This window comes from Eutrema salsugineum, unplaced genomic scaffold (genome assembly GCF_000478725.1).
Source record: "Eutrema salsugineum unplaced genomic scaffold, Eutsalg1_0 scaffold_7, whole genome shotgun sequence".
NCBI lineage: Eukaryota > Viridiplantae > Streptophyta > Magnoliopsida > Brassicales > Brassicaceae > Eutrema > Eutrema salsugineum.
The window spans coordinates 13,438,549-13,455,049 of NW_006256486.1; the positions used below are offsets into that span (position 1 = coordinate 13,438,549).

The 16,501-nt window shown below is 28.4% G+C and overlaps 1 protein-coding gene across 1 annotated transcript; it reads right to left on the reverse strand.

Annotated features, from left to right (window-relative positions):
* Positions 1–8,174: 8,174 nt before the first annotated feature.
* On the reverse strand, positions 8,175–9,297 carry LOC112083135. Its single transcript, XM_024150867.1, has 6 exons — positions 9,160–9,297; positions 9,001–9,075; positions 8,805–8,925; positions 8,582–8,681; positions 8,377–8,501; positions 8,175–8,269 (listed from the first exon to the last, which is right to left on the reverse strand). The coding sequence occupies exons 1-6, from the start codon at positions 9,295–9,297 to the stop codon at positions 8,175–8,177; spliced, it is 654 nt and encodes a 217-aa protein (XP_024006635.1).
* Positions 9,298–16,501: the final 7,204 nt, after the last annotated feature.

Consider the following 16,501-nt stretch of genomic DNA (forward strand, 5'->3'; position numbering starts at 1 on the left):
TTTTCCGAAAATTCTTGTACGAAATTAATGAGGAAGATTAATCAGTCGTACATAAATATATATATATATATATATATATATATAGGAATTGATAAAAACCCTAGGTCTTTTGGATCGATGCAAATAAATATCGTATCGTATCTTTTATTGATTTCTATATATCGAGTTAAATGTTAAAACTTAACATAATTTAAATGTAAATTTTACTTATTACATTTTTCATATAAGTATATTTGTTATTTCTATCCAAAAATCAGTTGCGTAAAATTATGTTTTCAGTCATTTTAACATTAACATAAAATAAAATAATAATGATAATGAAATTAGCATCCTTTGTACATTTTCCTTTTTTTATAATATCCTTTTTTCAATTTTAAAATTTTGTTTTAGAAATATATATATATATATATATATATTATTTTTCTCTAAAAATATATTTCGGAATATAACCTTTGCTTATATTTTTGTAATTTTTAAAAAATAATCATAATTTCCATAATTCCTAAGTTTTTTTTTTGTAAATACTACAAAGAAGGAAAAGACCTTCGAGTATGATGAGTACAATCGTTGGAAAATTTAATATATGTAACAATACCAATATATATGTATTTCATTGAGAATTTCAACTCGGATATAAATATATATACTGTATATGCATGTTTATGAAAGATACTTTAGCTTAGAAATATATATATGGAACATGTATAGGCAATAGTCGAGAAACAATTGATAATAAATTATACGAAAACAATAATTATAATTATGAAATACTAACTTCACATATAGTGAAGATGAAGAATTCAAAGAACACTAAAAAGAAACGAACAACACGCACAATAAAAAAAACAAAACCTTATGAAATGTATCCTAAAACATAAATTTGAAATACGAATAGTGAATATGGGTAATATTGTATCTATCTAATCTTGATGGTGAACACTCTCTAGACGATAGCTTCGACTGCTAATCATCCTGTGTAATAAAAATAAAACAACATAAAAAAAGGTTATGTATAATATTGTATACTATATATAGAAAGATATATACAGGCCGTACTTTTGTCTGAATTCTTCGACTTCCGCAACATGTGGGTTCAGTACTACCAATGGTTGTTGAATAGCCGAGATCGTTACCTTTCCTGAAATAAGAAGTAAAATACTAAATTTATACCACGCATATTCAAACATTAATTTATATATGCAACTGACATACGTCCAAGATAATCAATAATTCCCCATCTGATTACACAAACAGCATTTTGGCTATCACAACTACGCCAGTCCTTATAGAACTTTAAAGCTCTTTTGCCAGTCAATTTGCAAAAGAGACGAACGTGCCTACATGATTAAAATGATTAGCACAAATTATATATGCTTGTATTCTTATAATTGTTCACATAGTTAAATTCGGGAAAACATTGAACAGGGAATACAAACCTAAATCCTCCAAGTAGAAAGTGATAAACTGGTATTCGCTATCAATGCCCTTTTCCTCCAGTTGGTCCAAGGTATAACCTTCCCACGGCTGAAACTTGCCAACGTTTACAACACGGCCAATTATTTCTGAAACGAAAGACAATAGTAAACTCAGTATTGTTTCTTATCCTTAAACAAAATATAAATTATATATCAACATACTTACCAACTAAAAAGTCGTCACTGTATGTGCGATTCAGGATTACACGGAATTCGATAAAATCGAAAAAATTCTGTTCGCAATGAAAACTATCACCATCTACGATAGTATGTGAACCCAAAACTATTTTAAAACGATGCGAAGTTGTCCTAAAAACACCATAGACATGAGCAACCTGGAAACGGCGAATCTTAATCCAATTTCCAACAGCAATCTGGTCTTCAAACAAAGCATAGCATGCGGTTGGTACAGTGGCATGTATTTTATCACCCTAGCATTTGATATAAATTGTTAAAGTCTAATTATCACAATATTAATATGTAACAAAAATATTACATATGTAAATATATAAAACTGGGCTATATAGTAAACAAACCAGGTCATCACATAGCACAGCCTCGAGACGCTTTTCAGATGGGTGCAAATTATGAGTCCAAACTCTCAAAACTTTAACATTAATCTCAAACTCACACGGTCCATTGGTTAGATGTATGACTTTTATTGGAAACGCCTGGATCTCTTGAGACACCATAGCTGTATTTGAAGAGGAGTCGTTGGAACATTCATCACCATTATCAGTTTCAGAATCTGAAGTAAAGAGCCTACGTCGCACGCAAATGCGCTTAGGGGAAGCTTTAACAAAGATACCATCCACAAGATCTTGTGATGTTCCATGGAAATCATAGTTGATATATAGTCTTTTTCCCAATGGACGTTTGGGCTGATGATCAGCAGAACATTCGGTTTTCACTGCCGATGCATCATTCTGAATACCATCAACATCATCACTCATGTATTCTTCATTTTTCTCATCAACATCATCATTACTCTCGTCCTCGTCTCCTTCTTCATCACAACCATCAGACCATTCCTTCGTCTCATCATAGTCATCGTCTTCATTTTTTTCTTCGGTTTCCTCACAATCATCACTTTCTTCGTCCTCGTCTTCTTCGTCAATTCCATCACTATCATCACTATCAGTACTATCTTCGACATCTTCCTCGTCATCATATTCGTCGCCGTCGTTATCATCACTGTCTTCATCTTCTTCTTCTTCGTCATCACAACCATCATACCAGTCGTCATCATCATCATTGTTATCAGTATCCGGTTGGTCACTACCGCTATTATCACCATCATTGCCATCATCTTTGTTATCGGTTTCAATGTCGCCATCACCAATGTCATCTGTTCGATCACCATCAGTTTGATAATCTTTTTTGTAATTTGATTCGTCAGGATCAGCACTAGTAGGACCTTCGTATATATATATATATATATATATATATTTATAAATATACATTTTTTATATATTAGTCGTCCTTCTATATAGATGTATAATAAATTATCAACTTGAAGACTGTTCTGATCAAGAGACTTACCGTTTTGCTCATGTTCATTAGAAACACCAATGCTTCTATTAGCTGAGTCGCTAATCATGTCATGTTCGAATTCATTATCTGGTCCTATATCAAACCAAATTATGAATATATTGGTAACAACTATAAAAAAAGATATTACTATAGGAATTTTTTACCAATTTCATTGATTAGATGACAGGGCACATCCCAACAACCCGAATGAACATCTGTGCGATCTCCATGAGCTGATTCAGAATACAATATTCCAAACCCAAACACCTTAGAACCCAATTCGCGTGGCCCACTCCTCTTTCTTAAACCACAAGGTATTTTCGACGTATCTATAAATAATAAGACATATATAATTTATTTATCATTCAATGAGTTTTTATTTTATTTTTTTAATATAACACTCATACCGTGAATATGTGGAAGATTATGCAATTTTGAAGGATGTTTAGGGAGACGATCATAGGATTGATAGAGGCGTAACCTCTCGAATGCCGTTTCAAGTGATGATGTTCGGCCAACAGTATTATGAAGAACTGAAAGATAGGAAAAAATTTAATTTATGTTTTTATTCCAAACATCATAAGCAAAAATGAACATGTCTCGTTGCAAGAATTTATAGTATAACAAAAGATTAACGACAATCTTTTAATGGCTTAAAAATAAGATAAATTTTCACGTAAAAGCATAAACTTCAGATTATGATATTAAAAATAAGCAAAGTAAAAACGAAAACCATTAAGTTACCATTGTTATCAGCATTAGAGGATGAATCAAGCAAGATGTCACATGAGATCTTCGCGTTATGTGTACCCATTGTGATTTAACCCTTATGAGAAATTGAGTTATAATTATAAGCTAATAGAATGATTTTTTTTTTTATTAGTTGCCTAGAAAGGGTGAGAGAATTATCGTAAGCTTACAATCGTATATAAAGCCGTGGTTTTTAGGGTTTTAAACGATTATATCTATGGTGCACCAATTTTTTCCTTTTTATTAGTAACTAATAATAATTCCTATTAAAGATAAATCCGAGAATGACTACAATGTATAGATCACGATTTTATGTTAAATTATTTAATTTTCAAATATGTATATTTTCTTATTTGAGTATATACATATCAGCGAGTAAGAAGAAGTGTTCTAAATAAATAAAAATTTTGGACGGAAGTTTTCTTTATTTATGAATAACTACCAAAAACTACAAAATCGATGAAGTAAAATGAATATTATTAAAATGCAAATTTTCTCAATTTACACGGGCATTTTTAGAAGTACAACTAATTTAAGAGATAATTTTTTGAGATAAATACCGAGTTTTTCAAAAATCTTTATCATATAACTATAATGCGATTTAAATTTATATTTATCCTTAATTATTTTATTTGATAATTATTAGTTACTACAATTATTTGTTAGATTTAATATTTATTTATATATCAAAAAATAACATTATTTAGTGATTATGATTGCGGATGTGACGATTATCTGGTTAAACCTATTGTGTAAACCATCTAATATATATCTTACATAAGAATTTATAATAATTAACGGTAGTGAATATAGTTTAAAACACCATAATCATTATACTGCAAAGCCAGAATTTGTTACATAATAAAATGAAATAAAGAGGATATCACTCCTTTAAATCCAGAACTTAATATAAGAAATAAAAAAAAAGTAATCTTCCAGTGATTTATGCATTCCCCGTTGCAGCCCTCCCAGCATACTGATCTTCATATTCATCATCCAAAGGGGTAAAATCAACTGAAGTTTCAAGCCTGGAACAATATGACAATATTATCAAATCATAAAATAGATGTCAGTAGAATACATATACAGGATATAACATCAAATATGTAATTTACATACCTCATTTTTGCTATTGCCACTTCTGGAGTAGGAGGATCCTCGAGAATATCAGATATGAATCTTTACGATTCAACAATCCACTCATCTAATTACATATACATATTCAGTACGCATGTGGAAACAATAAATTAGTTAAACTTCTGATTAAACGCATGTGGTAACAATAAATTTGTTAATCTTCTGATTAATTGCTCTATTGGATAGATATTAATAGTTAATATTTACATACCTCTCCACATATTGAAAGAGAAAAATCGCAATACAATAATGTGCCTTGAAGACCTATCACGATTCGTCCAAAGTTCTTCAAATTTTCTTGCCAAGTTATCCCAAGCAATACATTTCAAGGAATTTCCACTGTATATATTTTCACCAATATAGAAGATAATTAACATATTTTAATATATCAAGAAACCCAAGTCTGACACCAGATATTATGAGGATAAGTTGTAATTACTCGAGATCTTCGAGTACAAAACGAATAAGTGGACGTTCTGTGGGTGTATCCGATGTATCATACATATGAACTCCACTTTGAAGTTTCTGAACAAAAGTGACAATCCCGTGAACATCAACTGCAAAATTAAACAACTAAGTTAAAAAAATTCATTTATAAGTTAGTGAGATAAACCAAGATGATAACATGCATGTAGGAAACTTACCAAGATATCGGTCAGTTTGAATCGACGCAAGCAAAATATCTATGTATGCACAGAAAGAGTATATTTCTCTGGAAGATTTCGGATCGGTTTTCTCAGTGATTGTATCCTCGTTTAAACGTATATGACAGTTGTTTGATGATATGCTTGGATGGGGTAATCTGTCAGTAACTGCAAAATTACCAAGAAAATACCACTCTCCTTCGAGCAATACATTCTCGAATTTGTCAAGTATTTCAAATGGCATGGTACACGGGATGCGATTGTCCTACACAGTTTTAGTAAAAAGAATCAATAAACGATTACATTCCCAAAACATGAACAGGGATAATCTTTTAAAATCTCACAAACTTACAAGTTCATCAGCGAGAACTAACTTCCGATTAGGGCAACCAATGAGAGTGAAATCATAATAATTTCGAACAACTTGGACACAAATACGTTGCCCACCGTTTATCTTCTGAAGTTCAGAAACTCTATTACAAGGAGCCATTCGTTATTTTTATTTTGTTTGGAGATGAAAAATGAGACAAATGAACGTTTTTTTTATAAGACGGAGTCCAAAAACGGTTATTATGTTTTAAAACGCGGGTTTAATATACTTTAGAAATGATGGTTTTGCTTTTAAAGACGGGTTTTAAATACTTATGCAACGATTCGGGCTTAATATACTTTAGAAACGACGGTTATGCTTTTAAAGGCGGGTTTTATATACTTAAGCTACGTTTCGTCAAAACTAACAAAATTAAATGACAATTGATTCAAATGTGAACTTAAATATATATTTAAGAAACGATTTGTCAAACTGTCCTTTGATTATCCTCAAGCAAAGTGAACAAATGAGAGAAAGATGTTTAATGCATTGGAGTTTATATTCCTTAGTGAGAGAGTGTATCACTATAAAAATTCAGTACTCATTTGCCTAAATACAATATTCCAGATAAATAGAATAACCCTAAAACTAATAAGAAAAATGTCTATAAATTATAATAATAAATATTGAAACATTATAGTATAGTAGAAAAAAACGTAAACCTGGAAGCTTTGAAGTAGATTGCTTGATTAAATTCAGATGATACAGCCTTATTAATTTTAAATCTTTGGGATGTTCGTAATAGAAGAACTTGGTAAATGATACTTGAAACCACAACCCATAATTGTTTTCTTTTCATTAGTCCAAAATCGAATAATTACAAATTGATAAATAAATATACGTTAGAATAGTTATATAATTTTTGGGTAATAATATTTTAATATTCATATGTTTTTACAATTTCCTAGTGTAACATGCAACGGTCTATCAACCGATAGAAGATTACTTTTCAATGCAGAATAAAGCAAATCAATCTGTAAGAATTTTTGCCTGAAATAACTTTGACAGGGGAATCTAATTATTTATAATCTTTGGCAAGTTCAACTGACATAATTATAGCGCCTGAAAAGTAACACTGTGATATAGAACTTTAAGAATTAAAAATTGTTATGCTATATGCACTATTTATAATTTTATGATTATTCGCTCATACACTAATATTTTGATTTATCTGTATGTAGTTTTACTTTCTACGTTGTTTGTAACCACGTAGTAACAACGTTGATATCAACATTTGTGATTTCTTTCTTAGTGTTAAGCACAAATCTGATCAATGTCATAGCCAACACTGAAATATTATGTAAGTTTTTTTAATAACTAAACACTAAACAGAGCCTAGATTCTAAGCTAAGAAAATGCGTTTCTTTATTCTGTTCATAAGAATAATGAAAAACTCTTTTATACACGTGTTTAAGGATGTAGTCTTTAGGATTTTAAACTAAAAAAACTTGGTACGTGTGAGTTTAATACTTTTAAGTAGTTACTATAATTTTTCAAAGCGATAAACCTTAAAGATGAGTAAAATGTATAGTTGACAATTATTTGCTTAATGGCCAAACATTCAAATTTATAAATTTTCTTATTTGCGTGAAAATATGTGACCATTTTGGGAAAATAGAATTTCATTTAATATTTTTGGCACAGAAGTTTACTTTTTTTTATTTTGTATAACTACCAAAAATTACTAAATTTCTAAATTTTAATATGTACTATTTCTTCATATTTAAAATATGTGATTTATTTAGATTCACATTTTTTTATGACTATACAAGTTTGTAAGATTTATAAGATAAAATCATCTAAAGTTACAGAAAATATGATAGAGATATATATGAATCTTACAAATTAGTGTATATCTGATTTAACTATTAATTATTATGAATACGAATGTAGTGTATATCTGGTTTAACTATTTCTTTCTAAAGTTAACTAATCAGATATTTTAGAGCAGGTTATATAAATAACAGCAATTAAAATTTTTAGATTAAAAACAACATAATTATTTAAACGCAGTACCGAGTTTAAGTTAAAACATAAGAAAACATAGTAAGGATAACATCACGCCATGAAGTCTTAAACATATAATAAAAGAAATACGAAAACGATAAACTCATAGAACCGCCATTTATGCAAGTCACATTCCATGGTTTCCTGCATCCTCCATTCTCTTCTTTATCCTTTCCCGAATCCTATCCATTATATTTATATATAAGTATAATATTAGTTAAATAAACTGAATTTTAAGTAACCAAAAGTTTCTTATACTTACTTCCTACGATAGATGAGAACCTCATCAATAGGTGGAGTAACAAAGAAACGTGAAAAGCCAATATTCTCATGATCATGGATGGTTATTTCATCTAAAATAAAAGTCAAGTGAAGAAATCAGAATACAACTATTCCTACGTTTAATTATTTAGATTATTTGCATGATATAAAACCTCATTAAAATTTATAGATCACATACCTTGATATTTGTTGACCATATAATCCGTCAATACACAAATCGCAACCGGACCATCTACGCCTACAGTCTGGTTCTTGATATCAACAGCGAAATCACCATGAGCCAAGCAATTAACAGTCCGATCCCTTTGTCAAAATTAAAATTAATAATTATTTTCCTCATTATTTATCATAATTTATATGAGTCAAACTTAAAGTATTCTTACTCAAGATTCTTGATAGTGAACTTCAGCGTTTTTTCAGTACTTCCATTTGAGGACTCAGATGTTAAGAGTTCACCAACATTCACCAACACTCCAATAAGATCTGCAAAAAATAAAGTACTTTATTAGCCATGCATGGATAAAATAAAATAATTTTAAAAGAAATAAACTATTGTAAAACATTTATCGAGTTCCGATTTTTAAAGAGTGTAAATCAAAATCGTACCAACTGGGTACAAGTGATTATAGGGACGATTATAAATCTCATCAAAATCAACGAAATTCATGAAGGGATCTTCAGACAATGGCCTGATCCGTGAAGCCTTGGTCTCCGAGTTGAGAGTGATCTGGGATTTGTGTTAAGTAACTCTTTCCTTCCTTTCCCAATCCGACCGAATCAAGCCGAAATTGGTCAGTCTTACCCATCCTCCTTCAGGGCAAACCCTCTCGAAGTACTCATAACATGTAGCACCACAAGTACCATAAATTCTAGAGCCCTAAATTATAAACAAATATAATGACAATCGCATTATATAACATGCTAAAGTACAATAAAAACATATATGTTATCACGAGCTTACATGTTCATCAACGAAAACGAATGCTAAGCCTGGATTCCTGTTTCGATGAACAATAAACCATCGTCTCAAGACCTTGACGCCAATGTTCCAGTCGGCCCTCCATGCATGCAAATCACGAACTGCATCATATGAATCCATCACGAAGGATAAGGGCTTGGGATTTTTTTGTTTTTTTTTTTCTTTTTTCTGGTTTGATATGTTTATTTGAAGAACAAATATTCTTCTTGTTAAGATAACATATATATATATATAGGGAAAGAACAAAATAAGTAAGTAGGTAGATTCAATGAATTTTGTCCATGGGTTATGTCTATTTTCAACTTTTCAGAACATATTGTTTGAATTTTTATGTAAAGTTGCGACTTTTCAAAAAAATAACTATTGATTAAACGACTTATATGAATCATGCATTGGTCTATCAATCACTGATGTAGTCTGAATATTCACAGTAACATGCATTGGTGTTTAATCTTTTTTTTCCAAACTTTAGTTTTGATATGTGTATATTATGTATTTACTTAAATAGCGGAAAAAATACAATAATAGAGAGATAATACCAAATTTTTCATAAATATCTACTTGAATAATGGTAAATTTACATATTCAGATCCATTAAGTATCTAAATTAAAGAAAGATCGTACTTAAACAAAAATAAGAATAGATCGTACATATTCAACGATATCCATTTAAATTAATGGGAAATTTTCTATATTTATTAAAATGTTATGATATTTCCATATAGACATGCTAATACATGAATTCAGAAGTTATATTATATTATATTAACAATCTTCCAAATATACACAATAGTTTTTTTTTAAATTAATACATACATTTTTGAGGTCATACTTTTTAATGTATAATAATAACCAAATATATTTATTATAAATTTTTTTGTTAATGAAAATTAGAATAAAACATTTCGTATGATTCGTATTTAGATATGAGAATTCTGAGTGAATCAAATCTATTTTAATATTAAATGATAAATACCCAAAAAGATATTGTTTTAATCAACTAATATGAATAACATGTTGACTAATAATAAAACTTGGGAAAAACACACTTTAGACCATAGATATATTTTAATCCAACCATGAATATTTTATCTAAGACATTGATAAACATAAAAACTCGTGATTTTGGAGGCTTGCAGCAGAGTATTCTTGAACAGATTCACCACGATCCATTGAGCATATCCCATCATAAAGGAGCCTATTGGAAATATTTATTAAAAAAATAAGAAATAATGTATTGATAAACAATGATAATAATATAATAAGTAAATAAGTTTTATACCTCGTTCTGAGAGCAGCAACACAGGGAAATTCCTGGTTTAAATAAAACTTAGACGCAGGAGTAACTGACAATGTGACAGAACCATTACTGACATTGCCCAATACACTTGTACTGATCAAGACAATATTAGTATTATTGTAAATTCTAAACTTTTCTTCAAAATTTTCTGCTTGTTCTCCCCACAACACCATGTTGATCTCTATTCCAGGACCGTTTACAAATCTAAATCACGAAAATAATTAAGAGACTGTTTAGTATTTTAAATATCTCAATATAAGCTAAATCTTATACTCAATTTGACTAAAAACATACCGTTCCATTAGAAGGGTTAGTACAAGCCTCCTAACAACAACTTGACCCTCAATCCGACCATCCGTCTTGTTCACATGCTTCACATAAGCAATGATATCTACAATTCGAATATTAATTAATTAGATTTCTATAACTATCAGATGAAGTAATGGGCACATAATTTTAAAACAATACGTACCATATAGTCTACACACCAAATTGTCTGACCTTGATAAATATCCATAATCCACAAAGAGAAATTTCTCCCTAGGTATTATTTGTACTCCAGGTGCTAAAGGCGATATCCTTGTTCGCTCAGTTAGCACAATCATGAACTGATTATTAGTAATCTTATAACTCATATCATTATTGAAATTAAACATCTCATTGAGACTGCCTTCAAACAAGTGATCACCATAAACACGTGAAATAGAGGAATGAACTGAAGCTTGAATTATATTTTCCTGTTTGTAATACAATAATTAAAAATCTAACTTTATATTATGATAAACAATTCGACACATAGCAATATGATAACTTTAATAATGTTAACCTGAGCATCGACTAAAAGAAGATTATGTCCCCAGAAACCGTTTTTTTATCACCGTATATGGATTCCCACTTTCTAATTAGACGTGCTATAGTACGACGACAGGAGCGATTTGTGGTGAGTTTGTCGAAAGTTAAGTAGTCCATGGTGATACCAACCAACCAAGATTCGTTCTGCAGATGAAAACTACTTCAATAATATGAAAACAAACTAACAAAGAATCGATTCGGAATTTTACGCAAAAAATAACATATCTTACAGCAATAAGCGACTGATTGCGATGTGGGATTATCAAAAACGAATAGAGACCTAAGTCTATAAATAGCTAGCCGAGGACGTTTTTTCATTTTTAAACAGATTAATATAAGTAAATATAACAAATTTTGTAAACCAATATACAGTAACTAAATTCTTTTAGATTTTTTTTTTAGGTGAGATAATAGAAGGTAATATCACAATATGAGATTTGTACATATTCTAATTATTTTTCTTAATATTTATAATAATTACTTAATAATAGAAGTTACGTAATTAGTTATTTTAATTTTTGGCAAATATTATTTACACTTACTAATATTATTTAAACGTATATTTTCGATTTCATAAATATGATTTGATAAACAAAATAAGCATAGACTTAATATAAAGTTCATAATGAAGTATTAGAAGACGAAAGAAATACGAATATGTTCATAATGATATAATATAAAAAAATCACTAAAAGAACATTAGTTTTTTTCCCCATCTCGAAATCCATCTTCTTTGTTGATGACGAAGCTGCTTCGTCATCATCAGTTCCCAGATTAATAACCACTTTTTTTTCATCTTTTTTCCAAAACTTGTAAACAAAAATAGTTTTTTTTATTTTTTTTTATAATAATAAATATTAATTAATAATAAGTTTTGACATTACTATAATTACCTTCGAGCAAAAGTTATGGCTCGTGAGAATCTAGGATTTAGCTCGAACCTAGATACTCCTCCCTTAGAAATTAGATAGATACGATACAAAGTAAATTTAATCATGTATGATAAGAACTTATATAATCTTATATACTAATAAAAGTTGAAGCTAAATGCATTTTAAGGTGTCCACATAGGATTTAAAAGGGCAATTTTATTGGTCCACATCAATATTCAAGATTAAGGAAAGTTTACAAATTCTAATATTATTGTTGAATAAGTAAATTAAGAAAGTTTACAAGTTCTAATATTATTTCTGAGTAAAACAAATTATGTATAAATTTTTTATTGGTCCAGCTCAACATTGAAAATTAAAAAAAAATCCAAATTATATTATTGTTTTTAAAAATTATTAAAAATAAATAAATTATATATAAAATTCATATTAATAATAAAAAACTAAAATTTTAAATTTTAAATTTAAATTAAATATATACACACATATTTAGAGACTCTTACATTAGCATTTTTATATAACTATGATAATTTTTAAGTTTTGTTTTTCTGTGTGTGCAACCATGTCAAATAAACAAATATATATATATATATATATATATATATATATATATAGTTAGGTTTTACTAAAAAAATGAATCATTACAACATAAAGGTAAACTATATATTTTACTATTAGCTAAATTACAAAGAATATAATAAAAGGAGATATAAACAAAGTCACTACAAACCGTTTTAATATTAAAAAAAAAGACCATAAAATCTCCAAAGCTTGGCCAAAGAATTTGAGAAGAATGATAAATTTCAAGCAATCCGAGAAACATGTCAAGTGATTGATACTCGACACTTTTGAAAAAGAAGCACTGAAAATAGAGAAAGAGATTTCGACATTAAGACGAAAGAGACTGAGTATCCGAGCTAGATTTTTGAAATAACATAGCATCTGATAGGGTTTTAACAACCTAAACTTTACCACAAAGATAACAATTAGCTGACCAAACACCATCCGAATACATTCGGTAAGCCTCAAACCAAGGAGGAGATACCAAAATCACTTGCAGCAACGGGCCTCGTGTGGGATCTTCCAGCTTTGATTTCTAAATCTATTATTGATAAAAGTTAAAACTATATGTCTCTAAGAATGTCCACATATGATTTAAAATTTAATTTATTGGTCCACATCAATATTTAAAATTAAGACAATTTTCAAATTTTAAAATTATAGTGTTAACAAAAAAATATATTTATAGAAAAAAATTAAAGCTATATGCCTCTAAAGACATTATCAAAAGATTTAAAAGATCAATTTTATTAGTCCACATCAATAACTAAAATTAAAAAAAAATCTAAATAATAAAATTATATTGTTAATACAAAAATATAGGAAAAACTGTTAATTAAAATTATTCTATTATTAATAACAGTTAAAGCTATATTATTTCAAAGTATCCACATCAGCATTTAAAATTTTAATTTTATTCGTATATATCAAAATTTTAAATTATAAAAAGTTTTCTAATTCTAATATTATGGTTAAGAAAATAAACTAAAAATAAGTTAAATCTCTAGAAATAACAAAAAAACAACATGATATTAAAATCTCCATTATCACTGTTTAAATTACAAATTTAATTTATTATCTATCAAAAAATATATGCTACTTATACAAGTTTAAGATATTTGATTTTAAGAATTTTCACGTAAAATTTTAAATAACTAATAATTATTATTTATATTCATCTAATTTTTTTTCACATATGCAAAACATATTTCCAAATAATCTCATGTAATATATTATGGGAAAATGATCAAAAAATTACATTTTGTATATTCGACTTGGAATTGCAATAGATTAATGTAGAAGATCTTAGTTTTGAGTTGCTCAATTTGTTATTTCATTGTTATAAATTTGTATGTATTAAATTGTATCTGTTTTGCCTACTTAATTATAATTAAAAAAAAAAGTGAGAATGAATATGATGAAACTGAATATAATCATACAGAAATTATTTAAATAAATAAATATGATAAAAAAAGATATAACAAGAATAAAAATGAACATGAAGAAAAAAGATGAAATATTAATTTTTATTGTTTTTTATTGTTTTTAAAGAACACATATATAATTGGAATAAAAGTGAAAATGATAAAAACAATTATCTTCTTGATTTAAAAAAGTGAATGTATAACATGTTATCATCATGTCAATACTATGTTTAAAAAGTAACATTTGATTGATTTATAAAAAAAAAATTAGTTGGTTTGGTTATATTAACTTATAAGTTTTTGACCAAATAATATGTTTTTGAAATATGACATATTGTATATAGATTTAAGAAAGAAAAAAAAAACCCATTAAAACCTCACTATTTACATAAAAATTATTAGATTAACACCAGAATATTATTAATAGATTATTAAAATACTAACATATAAAATTTATATCTTAATAAATATAATTGATTGCATATAATTTTTATCAACCAAATATCTACGCGTAGCGTGGATGCAAAATCTAGTTACGATTATTAATAACTCTTAAACATTATGTTAGAATAAAAGCAAACCTTTTTCATTTTTAACAGACCAGTCCGATAGAAAACATGTCAGTGGTAATTGTTCATCAGTCCAGAACTCGTCATTGAATTCGATAGCAATCCGACCTAACGCGGTACAATCCAAGAGCAAACTACTATGCAACAAAAACAAAGCATTGTTATTTTTGCATATTTCTACATTCAGGTTATTAAAAAAAAAAAAACTTACTTGTGATCTTTAATTGTAAAGGTGAGACTTGCTGTTTTTTTTCCTGTCCGCTTGATGTACTTGTTATCGTCTTTTACAGTTATCAGCTCGCCAATAGAAATAAAACTCCCAAAATGTCTTAAATTTTTTAAAATAAGAACAATGTATTAGTGTACAAAAGTGAAATATATAAGACATAAATAATAAAAACGTAATGAAAAATAAAATATACCAATGGGTTGTCCGGGTTCTGTTTTCTGGCCAAGTATGTCAGCAAAAGTGTATGACCCTACCGAATCATCTTCTGGAATTGGATTTGTATCGACGATAACGGTGTTCATACATATCTTAATACAAATGCCAATTAGAGTGTTTGGTTCTTCGAGTGGATCATCGAAAACGATAAATTCTGAAATCTTTTGTGGTCTCCTTCTTCAATTGCCTTCTCATAATGTTTACATAGATCTTCATTATACACATAGGCTTGAATTCGTTCACCCTTTGTATAGAAAATGGTTAAAGCGGTAGAAAATATTATATATAAAACGGAAATATATGTAAAGTATGTTATAGTTTTAAAGTATGAAATACCAACCTCTTCATCCATCAACAGAAATTGCAAGGAATCTACTCCCGTTCCAGACTTCTCAATCCATTTTTTTAAAACCTTAACTCTAATACGCCAATTGGTTTTATCATCATGTAGATCAGAAATGAGATTGTACGAATCCATTACCTGTAATCAAACTATGAGAATTATATACTTCGAAATAACTTATCTAAAAATCAAGATCAAGATATATAAATATACCAATGTTAGACATTAAGACATAATATTAAATTCGCTCGATAATCACTACGAAAACAACACCAACCTCAGAATCACGATTTCATGTTTTAGAATCCCCGTATATTTTATCTCTTTACAATTGTGAGTATCGATTTCAGTATATACATTTGAATATCAAAAACAACAAAAAAACTTAGAGTAGAGATATTCTGTATATCATAATCGGGAGGAAACCCTAAAAATATTGTCACAGTCATATAAAATATAAATTAAAATAGAAATAAAAGGTAATTTTCTACAACACAGGCAAACAAATCAACAATTTTACAATCCGAGGAGAAAAAATCGCATACCTTGAGCACAAGATGCCAGTAATTGCGAGATAGACAAATCTGTTTGTTGCCTTTTTTAGACTGAAATCGTCGTGTATTAGCAAACTTAGGAAATAACGAAAATAATATAACAAATAAAGATATCATAATAAATATGAAAATATTATAATCATTAAGTTATATACATTGGCCCATAACTTTGGGCTGTACCCATGCGCTAAAAGGTTTAGATTAAGTTGGCTTTGGTAAAAGAATAATCGTTCAAGGTCTAGGTAAGACAGAAATAGAACACTATGATATCACGTCCATAAAACATTTTTAATCGATTCCATAGAATAGATAGTTGAACTAAAGGAAGCATTACAAATTAAGAAGAAAAATCTAGAAACATACATAACTAATAAAACCATAATGCC